This window comes from Amblyraja radiata, chromosome 2 (assembly GCF_010909765.2).
Source record: "Amblyraja radiata isolate CabotCenter1 chromosome 2, sAmbRad1.1.pri, whole genome shotgun sequence".
NCBI lineage: Eukaryota > Metazoa > Chordata > Chondrichthyes > Rajiformes > Rajidae > Amblyraja > Amblyraja radiata.
In genome coordinates, this window is record NC_045957.1 from 107,516,143 (window position 1) to 107,527,007 (window position 10,865).

General features: G+C 49.0%; 1 protein-coding gene across 2 annotated transcripts in view; it reads right to left on the reverse strand.

The window, feature by feature from the left end:
* The window catches only part of cfap69 (cilia and flagella associated protein 69), a 110,075-nt gene extending 99,352 nt beyond the window's left edge, over positions 1-10,723 (reverse strand). Inside the window, exons 1-2 of one of the 2 annotated variants that reach the window (XM_033013100.1) lie at positions 10,523-10,723; positions 2,996-3,058 (exon numbers count right to left, since the gene is read on the reverse strand). In XM_033013100.1, coding sequence (XP_032868991.1) covers positions 2,996-3,058; positions 10,523-10,591 — 132 coding nt within the window. In that variant the 5' untranslated portion in view covers positions 10,592-10,723. Of the gene's footprint in view, positions 1-2,995; positions 3,061-10,522 lie in introns of those variants that run through there. The other variant, XM_033013110.1, reaches the window with a different exon arrangement.
* Between the last annotated feature and the right edge of the window lie 142 nt (positions 10,724-10,865).

The following is a 10,865-nucleotide window of genomic DNA, read 5'->3' on the forward strand; positions in this document are numbered from 1 at the left end:
GCTGCATGTGTGTTTAACTATATTCGCTCTTTACAGGGAAGGATGTAGATTGGTTATTGCATGTGAACCAATCATAGTAGAATTTATGAAGGGTAAATCATGTCTGACGAATCTTATAGAATTTTTCGAGGATGTAACTAGTAGAGTGGATAAGGGAGAACCAGTGGATGTGTTATATCTGGACTTTCAGAAGGCTTTCGACAAGGTCCCACATAAGAGATTAGTATACAAACTTAAAGCACACGGTATTGGGGGTTCAGTATTGATGTGGATAGAGAACTGGTTGGCAGACAGGAAGAAAAGAGTAGGAGTAAACGGGTCCTTTTCACAATGGCAGGCAGTGACTAGTGGGATACCGCAAGGCTCAGTTCTGGGACCCCAGCTATTTACGATATATATTAATGATTTGGACGAGGGAATTGAATGCAACATCTCCAAGTTTGCGGATGACACGAAGCTGGGGGGCAGTGTTAGCTGTGAGGAGGATGCTAGGAGGCTGCAAGGTGACTTGGATAGGCTGGGTGAGTGGGCAAATGCATGGCAGATGCAGTATAATGTGGATAAATGTGAGGTTATCCACTTTGGTGGCAAAAACAGGAAAGTAGATTATTATCTGAATAGTGGCCGATTAGGAAAGGGGGAGATGCAACGAGACCTGGGTGTCATGGTACACCAGTCATTAAAAGTAGACATGCAGGTGCAGCAGGCAGTGAAGAAGGCGAATGGTATGTTAGCATTCAAAGCAAAAGGATTTGATTATAGGAGCAGGGAGGTTCTACTGCAGTTGTACAGGGTCTTGGTGAGACCACACCTGGAGTATTGCGTACAGTTTTGGTCTCCTAATCTGAGGAAAGACATTCTTGCCATAGAGGGAGTACAGAGAAGGTTCACCAGACTGATTCCTGGGATGGCAGGACTTTCATATGAAGAAAGACTGGATTGACTCGGATTGTACTCGCTAGAATTTAGAAGATTGAGGGGGGATCTTATAGAAACTTACAAAATTCTTAAGGGGTTGGACAGGCTAGATGCAGGAAGATTGTTCCTGATGTTGGGGAAGTCCAGAACAAGGGGTCACAGTTTAAGGATAAGGGGGAAATCTTTTAGGACCGAGATGAGGAAAACTTTTTTCACACAGAGAGTGGTGAATCTCTGGAATTCTCTGCCACAGAAGGTAGTTGAGGCCAGTTCATTGGCTATATTTAGGAGGGAGTTAGATGTGCCCCTTGTGGCTAAAGGGATCAGGGGGTATGGAGTGAAGGCAGGTACAGGATACTGAGTTGGATGATCAGCCATGATCATATTGAATGGCGGTGCAGGCTCGAAGGGCCGAATGGCCTACTCCTGCACCTATTTTCTATGTTTCTATGTTTAATAGCATCACTAACCCCACCTTAATGTATGATTCATACTAACACCCACTTCCTACACTAGTCAGTCTTGGAAGCGGTAACGATGAACTAACAACTAACGACCTGCTGTACCGTTATAATTTGGGTACTGATTAAAGATGATCTTGAACTTCAGATTGTGTAGATTACTTATTTACACAAGCCATCTTAAATGACCGCCTAAACTGTCATTTGGCAATCTAAAAAGCTGCCTAGGTTGCCCAGCTGGAAACATAGATAAAAGGTTAAGTGAGAGCCCTGACATGATTACAATCGAGCCTTTTAAAGTTTATAGATACATGATAAGGGAATAACATTTAGTGCAAGGTAAGGCCAGCAAAGTCCGATCAAGGATAGTCCGAGGGTCACCAATCAGGTAGATAGTAGTTCAGCACTGCTCTCTGGTTGTGGTAGGATGATTCAGTTGTCTGATAATAGCTGGGAAGAAACTGCCCCAGAATGTGGAAGTGTACCTATAACTTCTATACCTTTTTGCCTGATGGGAGAGGGGAAAAGAGGGAGTGGCCAGGGTGCAATTCATCCTTGATTACGCTGCTGGCCTTGCCGAGGCAGCGTGAGGTATAAATTAAGTCAATAGAAGGGAGATTGGGTAGAGTGATGGTCTGGGCTGCGTCCACAATTTGCTGCAATTTCTTGCGGTCTTGGAAGGAGCTGTTCCTAAACCAAGCTGTGATGCATCCTGATAAATATCAATACCTGTACTATATAAGTGCGAGCAGTTGGTAAGTCGTCAGGGTAGGATGCTGGGGAGTGTGGTGAAGGAAAGAGATCAGGGAGTACAAGTATATAGTTCCTTGAACAGGTAGATAGGGTGAGGACGAAGGGTCTTGGTGTATTGGCCTTCATTAGTCAGGGGATTGAGTAAAAACGCTGGCACATTATGTTATAGTTGTACAAGACATTGGTGTTCATTGTATATTATGTTAAATTCTGGTCACACTGCTATAGGAAATATATAATTAAGCTGAAAAGAGTGCAGAGAAGATGTAAAAACATGGTTCAAGAATGTTGAGGAAATGAGCTAAAGCGAGAGGTTGGGCAGGCTAGGACTTTATTCTTTAAGGGTGATCTTATAGAAGGGTGTAAAATCAAGATGGGAATGGATAGGGTGAATGCATAGAGTGTTTTTCCAAGATACGGGGAGCAAAAACTAGAGGGCATAAGTTTAAAGAAGCAACATTTAAAAGGTACTTAAAAGGGCACATGAATAGGCAGGTAATTGAAGGAAAAATATCACGTGCAGGCAAATGTGCAGTTTAAATTGGTCTCATGGTAGGCGCAGACACTATGGGATGAAGAGCCTGTGTTATATTGTAATGTTCTATGTTCTAAAGGTACAGTACTAATACGATTAGTGTAGATGGGCAAAACATTTTGGCTCTACGAGCCCGCGTATAACTCTAAGACTCTAACAGCTCAGTGAAAAATAGTCACTGAATAGAATCCTTAGGTTCATCTCATGGGAGCCACAATGCAAAAACTTTTTTGATTATGATAAACCCATACGTAGCCTTAGGGCAGTATAAACAACACAATAATATTAAGGTAGAGGTAAGATCAGATTTTACCAATAAACTACTCACTGAGTATTTATCTTCTATTAGATCAGCAATACGATTTATGTCCACAGGCCTTGGGCATACATCCTTATAAACAGGAAAAAAAGATTAGGTTATATTGAATAGTTAAAAAGAAAGTGTGTCGATGGTAAAAAGGGGTTGCAGCTGGAGAGTTTCAGACTTGCAATAACAAAGATATTTTACCTCCAGGATTTTCAAACTGGTGGGTGATAGGTAATAACAAATAAGGAGAACAAATAGACTGACGAAGCATGATGGGGGTGGGGACGGTGATGGTAAAGAAAGAGGATGGAAGGTGATTAGTGGAACCTGATAAGCGAGGGGTGATTGCAGGCCAAGACACGAAGCAATGGGACTTTAACATAACCATTGTCAGTGAAGACTGGTGTCAAACATAATTGCAATATTGCTCCACTATTTTTCTCAATTTCTCTTGCTACAATATTGCATGCCACCTTGAACAAAATTCCCGAGGGAGTGGAGTTAATCGACAGAAGTAATGTGCATTCAGAGGGGGTGACATAACTACGCTTAGTTATCTCACCCTCTGAACACACAGCCCTCCACTCACTTGTCGACAATCCCAACATTGTTATTAAAACGGCTGACCAGGGAGGTGTTGTTGTAGTCTGGTGGGCTGACCTCTACCATACTGAGACAAGGTGCCAGCTCTCGGACATCTCCTCATATCTACCTCTAGACCATGACCCACAGACGAACACCAGACCATCCTCTCCCAAGCCGTTTCTGATCTCATTGCCTCGGGCGATCTCCCTTTCACAGCCTCCAACCTTATCATTTACCAAACCCGCACTGCTCGCTTCTATCTCCATCCCATGATCCTGAAACAGGACTACCCTGGCAGACCCATCGTCTCTGCCTGCTCTTGCCCCACTGAACTCATCTCCACAAAACTTGATTCCATCCAAGTCCCCCTTATTTCTTCCCCTAACAGAAACCCAATTAATTTCCCTCAATTAACACTCTCCGCCTTCTGGCAGAACTTGTCTTCACTCTTCTTTCTCTTTTAACTCCTCAAATTCTCTAAGTTAAAGGTGTAACCGTGGGCACTCACATTGGCCACAGTTATGCCTGGGTTTTTGTAAGTTATGATCAACAGGCCTTATTTCAGGCACACGCTGGCACTATTAACTTCACCACTAACCTCCACCCTGCCCTCAACTTCACCTGGACCATCACCAACATCTCTCTCCCCTTTCTTGATCTCTGACTCCTTCACAGGGCAGACTAATGCCAAATGGGGAACAAGGATATGGCGGACCAATTGAATAACTACTTTGGTTCCGTCTTCACTAAGGAAGACATAAATAATCTGCCGGAAATAGCAGGGGACCGCGGGTCAAAGGAGTTGGAGGAATTGAGTGAAATCCAGGTTAGCCGGGAAGTGGTGTTGGGTAAATTAAATGGATTAAAGGCCGATAAATCCCCAGGGCCAGATAGGCTGCATCCCAGAGTACTTAAGGAAGTAGCTCCAGAAATAGTGGATGCATTAGTAATAATCTTTCAAAACTCTTTAGATTCTGGAGTAGTTCCTGAGGATTGGCGGGTAGCAAAACGTAACCCCACTTTTTAAGAAGGGAGGGAGAGAGAAAACGGGGAAGTACAGACCAGTTAGTCTAACATCGGTAGTGGGGAAACTGCTAGAGGTCAGTTATTAAAGATGGGATAGCAGCACATTTGGAAAGTGGTGAAATCATTGGACAAAGTCAGCATGGATTTACAAAAGGTAAATCATGTCTGACGAATCTTATAGAATTCTTCGAGGATGTAACTAGTAGCGTGGATGGGGAGAACCAGTGGATGTGGTGTATCTGGACTTCCAGAAGGCTTTCGACAAGGTCCCACATAAGAGATTAGTTTACAAACTTAAAGCACATGGCATTGGGGGTTCAGTATTGATGTGGATAGAGAACTGGCTGGCAAACAGGAAGCAAAGAGTAGGAGTAAACGGGTCCTTTTCACAATGGCAGGCAGTGACTAGTGGGGTACCGCAAGGCTCAGTGCTGGGACCCCAGCTATTTACAATATATATTAATGATCTGGATGAGGAAATTGAAGGTTCTCCAAGTTTGCGGATGACACTAAGCTGGGGGGCAGTGTTAGCTGTGAGGAGGATGCTAGGAGACTGCAAGGTGACTTGGATAGGCTGGGTGAGTGGGCAAATGTTTGGCAGATGCAGTATAATGTGGATAAATGTGAGGTTATCCATTTTGGTGGCAAAAACAGGAAAGCAGACTATTATCTAAATGGTGGCCGACTAGGAAAGGGGAGATGCAGCGAGACCTGGGTGTCATGGTAACCCAGTCATTGAAAGTTGGGCATGCAGGTGCAGCAGTCAGTGAAGAAAGCGAATGGTATGTTAGCTTTCAATAGCAAAGGATTTGAGTATAGGAGCAGGGAGGTTCTACTACAGTTGTACAGGTCTTGGTGAGACCACACCTGGAGTATTTGTGTACAGTTTTTGGTCTCCAATCTGAGGAGGACATTATTGCCATAGAGGGAGTGCAGAGAAGGTTACCAGACTGATGCCTGGGATGTCAGGACGGTACTTATGAAGAAAGACTGATAGACTTGGTTTATACTCTCTAGAATTTAGGGATTGAGAGGGATCTTATAGAAACTTACAAAAATTCTTAGGGGTTTGGACAGGCTAGATGCAGAAGATTGCTCCCGAGTTGGGAAGTCCAGGACAAGGGGTCACAGCTTAAGGATAAGGGGGAAATCCTTTAAAACCGAGATGAGAAGGAACTTGTTTTCACACAGAGAGTGGTGAATCTCTGAACTCCCTGCCACAGAGGGTAGTCGAGGCCAGTTCATTGCTATATTTAAGAGGGAGTTAGATGTGGCCCTTGTGGCTAAGGGGATCAGAGGGTATGGAGAGAAGGCAGGTACGGGATACTGAGTTGGATGATCAGCCATGATCATATTGAATGGCGGTGCAGGCTCGAAGGGCCGAATGGCCTACTCCTGCACCTAATTTCTATGTTTCTAAATCTACCATAAACCTACCGACTCCCGCAGTTATGTGGACTGCACTCCCTCGCACCCTGCCTCTTACAAATTTCATACTTTCAATTCTTCCGTCTTCGCCACATCTGTTCCCAAGATGAGACTTTCCATTTTAGGACATTAGGGATGTCCTCTTTCTTTAGTAAATGTAGTGTTCCGCCTTCTGTCACAGATGGATCCCTCACCCCTGTCCCGTCTGTGTCCCATAGTTCTGCTCTTGCCCCCTCCCCCAGACAGAACAAGAATCCCTGGTTCCCCGGTCTTCATCTCTCACCCCACCAGCCGCTGTATCCTCCAACATTTCCGTTCCTCCAACGTGATCCCACCACCAGTCACATCTTTCCATCTCCACCCCTTTCCACCTTCCGGAGAAATTGCTCCCTCTGCAACTCCTTGGTTCACTCGTCCCTTCCCACCCAAACTACCCCCTCTCTAGGTACTTTCCCCTGCAACCACAGGAGATGTAACACCTGTCCCTATGCCTCAGTCCTTGACCTGTGCAATCCTTCCAGGTGAGACAGAGGCTCACATGCATTTCCTCTAACCATATCTATTGCATCGTTGTTTCCAATGTGGCCTCCTGTACATTGGCGAGACCAAGCATAGACTCAGCGACAAGAATATAAAGCAGGACAGTAAAAGCTCCTTTAGGTATGTGAAGAGGAAAAAACTAGTTAAGACCAAAGTTGGACCCTTGAAGACCGAAAAAGGTAAATTTATTATGAGGAATAAGCAAATTGCAGATGAGTTGAACAGGTAATTTGGATCTGTCTTCACTAAGGACACAAACAATCTTCCTGATATAGTAGTCGCCAGAGGATCTGGGGTGACAGAGGAACTGAAGGAAATCTACATTAGGCAGGAAATGGTGCTGGATAGACTGATGGGACTGAAGGCTGATAAATCCCCAGGGCCTGATGGTCTGCACCCCAGGATACTTAAGGAAGTGGGTCTAGAAATTGTGGATGCATTGGTGATAATTTTCCAATGTTCTATAGACTCAGGAGCAGTTCCTGTGGATTGGAGGGTAGCTAATGTTATCCCACTTTTTAAGAAAGGCGGGAGAGAGAAAACAGGGAATTATAGACCAGTTAGCCTGACATCGGTGGTGGGGAAGATGCTGGAGTCAATTATAAAAGATGAGATAGCCGCACATTTGGATAGCAGTAACAGGATCGGTCCGAGTCAGCATGGATTTACAAAGGGGTAAGATGTAACTAGGAAAATGGACAAGGGAGAGCCAGTGGATGTATTGTACCTGGACTTTCAGAAAGCATTTGATAAGGTCACGCATAGGAGGTTAGTGGGCAAAATTAGGGCACATGGTATTGGGGGTAGAGTGCTGACATGGATAGAGAAGTAGTTGGCAGACAGGAAACAAAGAGAAGGGATTAACGGGTCCCTTTCAGAATGGCACGTTTCTCTGAGCTGTGAATAACACTGAACACATGTCCACACAACTGTGAGTAAGTACCCTTAATGTGGTTTGAAAATGAAAATATGGTTAAAGTAAAAAAGCACTGCCTGCAAATGGTTGTTTGTTGGGTTGAAATAAAAAGGCACTCTCTCTCTCCCTCCCCTTCTCTCCCCCCCCCCCCCCCTCCTCTCCCCCCCCCCTCCTCTCCCCCCCCCCCCTCCTCTCCCCCCCCCTCCTCTCCCCCCGCTCCTCTTCCCGCCACTCCTCTCTCCCCCCCCCTCTCCTCTCCTCCCCCCTCCTTCCTCTCCCCCCCCCCTCCTCTCCCCCCCCCTCCTCTCCCCCCCCCCTCTCCTCTCCCCGCCCCTCCTCCCCCCCCCTCCTCTCCCCCCCCCCCCTCCTCTCCCCCCCCTCCTCTCCCACCCCCTCCTCTCCCCCCCTCCTCTCCCCCCCCTCCTCTCCTCTCCCCGCCCCTCCTCTCTCCCCCCCTCCTCTCCCCCCCCCCCCTCCTCTCCCCCCCCCCTCCTCTCCCCCCCTCCTCTCCCCCCCCTCCTCTTCCTCCCCCTCCTCTCTCCCCCCCTCCTCTCTCCCCCCCTCCTCTCTCCCCCCCTCCTCTCTCCCCCCTCCTCTCCCCCCCCCTCCTCTCCCCCCCCCTCCTCTCCCCCCCCTCCTCTCTCCCCCCCCTCCTCTCCCCCCCTCTCCTCTCCCCCCCTCTCCTCTCCCCCCCTCTCCTCTCCCCCCCTTCCCTCTCCCCCCCCTCCTCTCCCTCTCCCCTCCCCTCCCTCTCCCCCCCCTCCCCCCCCCCCCCCCGCCCCCCCCCCCCTCTCCCCCCCCTCCTCTTCTTCCTCCCCCCGCCCCTCCTCCGCCTCCCTCCCCCCTCCTCTCCTCTCCCCCCCCCTCCTCGTCCCCCCCCCCTCCTCTCCCCGCCCCCGCCTCTCTCCCCCCCCCTCCTCTCCCCCCCCCCTCCTCTCCGCACCCCCCCCCACTCCTCTCCCCCCCCCTCCTCTCCCCCCCCGCTCCTCTCGTCCCCCCCGCCTCCGTCTCTCCCGCCCCCTCCTCCCCCCCCCCCCTTCGCTCTCCTCTCCCCCCCTCCTCTCCTCTCCCCCCTCCCCTCTCCTTGCGCTCTCCCCCCCCTCGCTCTCCCCCCCCCTCCTCATCCCCCCCCTCCTCTCCCCCCCCCCCTGCTCCCCCCCCCTCCCCCCCCTCCTCCACGCCCCCCCCCTCCTCTCTCCCCCCCCTCCTCCTCTCCCCCCCCCTCCTCTCCCCCCCTCCCCTCCCCCCCCTCTCTCTAGATGTGACTGCAAGTTGGGGGCTATGCGTCAGTAGATAGGGTGGTTATGGGGTAAAAGGAGCAAATGAATAATATTAATATAATATCAAGGGGGGTAATTAGCGTGAGTGCTGGGGGGGGGGGGAATAGTTAGTGTGTGTGACGCTGCATGCCGCCTCCCCCCCACAACCGCACGTTGGGGGGACAGACCCAACGGGTCTGCACTTGGTCTAGTTTACAATATACATCAATGATTTGGATGAAGGGATTCAAAGTAACATTAGCAAATTTGCAGATGACACAAAGCTGGGTGGCAGTGTGAACTGAGAGGAGGATGCTATGAAAATGCAGGGTGACTTGGACAGGTTGGGGGAGTGGGCAGATGCATGGCAGATGAAGTTTAATGCAGAAAAATGTGAGGTTATCCACTTTGGTAGCAAAAACAGGACGGCATATTACTATCTAAATAGCGTCAAGTTGGGAAAAGGGGAAGTACAACGGGATCTGGGGTTCCTTGTACATCAGTCTATGAAGAAAGCATGCAGGTACAGCAGGCAGTGAAGAAAGCGAAAGGCATGTTGGCCTTTATAACAAGAGGAGTCGAGTACAGGAACAAAGAGGTCCTTCTGCAGTTGTAAAGGGCCCTAGTGAGACCACACCTGGAGTATCGTGTGCAGTTTTGGTCCCCTAATTTGAGGAAGGACATTCTTGCTATTGAGGGAGTGCAGCGTAGGTTTACAAGGTTAATTCCCAGGTTGTCCGGACTGTCATACGCTGAGAGAATGGAGCAGCTGGGCTTGTACACTCTGGAGTTTAGAAGGATGAGGGGCAATCTCATTGAAACATATAAGATTGTTAAGGGTTTGGACACGCTAGAGGCAGGAAACATGTTCCCGATGTTGGGGGAGTCCAGAACCAGGGGCCACAGTTTAAGAATAAGGAGTAAGCCATTTAGAACGGAGACGAGGAAACACTTTTTCTCACAGAGTGGGGTGAGTCTGTGGAATTTTCTGCCTCAGAGGGCGGTGGAGGCGGGTTCTCTGAATGCTTTCAAGAGAGAGCTAGAAAGGGCTCTTAAAAATAATGGAGTCAGGGGATATGGGGAGAAGGGAGGAATGGGGTACTGATTGGGGATGATCAGCCATGATCACATTGAATGGTGATGCTGGCTCGAAGGGCCGAATGGCCTACTCCAGAACCTATTGTCTATTGTCTACTGTTTGCAGAATACTTGCGCTCAGTCTGCCAAGGTCTACTGGACCTTCCAGTTGCTAATAATTTTAACTCCCCTTCCCATTCCCATTCTGATTTTCCTATCCGGGGCCTTCTCCATTGCCAGAGTAGGGCCACATGCAAACTGGAGGGACAGCACCTTATATTTCGCGAGCAGCTTACAATCCAACGGTATGAACATTGAATTCTCCAATTTTAGGTAGCCTCTAACTAACCCCCCTTTAACTCCCAAACACCCCTCCCCCTTTCTTACTTGCCATGCTTTGCCCTACTTCTCCCCTCTTCCAGCTTCCTTTACCCCCCTATAAACAGTCTGAAGAAGCGTCTCAACCCGAAATACACCTATCCATGTTCTCCAGAGATGCTGGCTGACCCGCTGAGTTACTCCACTCCAGCACATTGTGTCCTTCCAAGTTTGTCTAAACTCTCCTTATAATACCCTCAAATCCGGGCAGCATTCTGGCAAACCTCCTCTGTCTGCACCATCGCCAAAGCCTCCACATCCTCTCAGTAAAGCGGTGACCAGAACCCAGGAGGGGACAGCACACAGGAGAGATACAAACGCTGGTGTTATGTGACTTGCCTGCTTCCGTCCCAGGTCACTGTCTCTGATGATGTGCCTCACCACGGGGATGCTATTATGGACATTCATTGCGATTTTAGCGTTTGTTCCTGCCTCGTCCTTTAGCGCTCGCACTTGCCAGCCGCCAGACACGGCGCATGCATCGTGGGTTGGTGAGGCTGCTGAGCGGGAGCTGTGGGGCCGGGGCCTGCGCTTTGTCCCTCTGTCCTCGTTGCCAAGGTGGTTGCTGCCACCGGTCGCCATGGCATCGCAACTCGTTGCCATGGAGAGAACGCCATCTTAGGGAAAACGCGCTATGGTGGCCGAGGCGGACGATGCACTGCGATCCTGGCGCTGCAGTCAC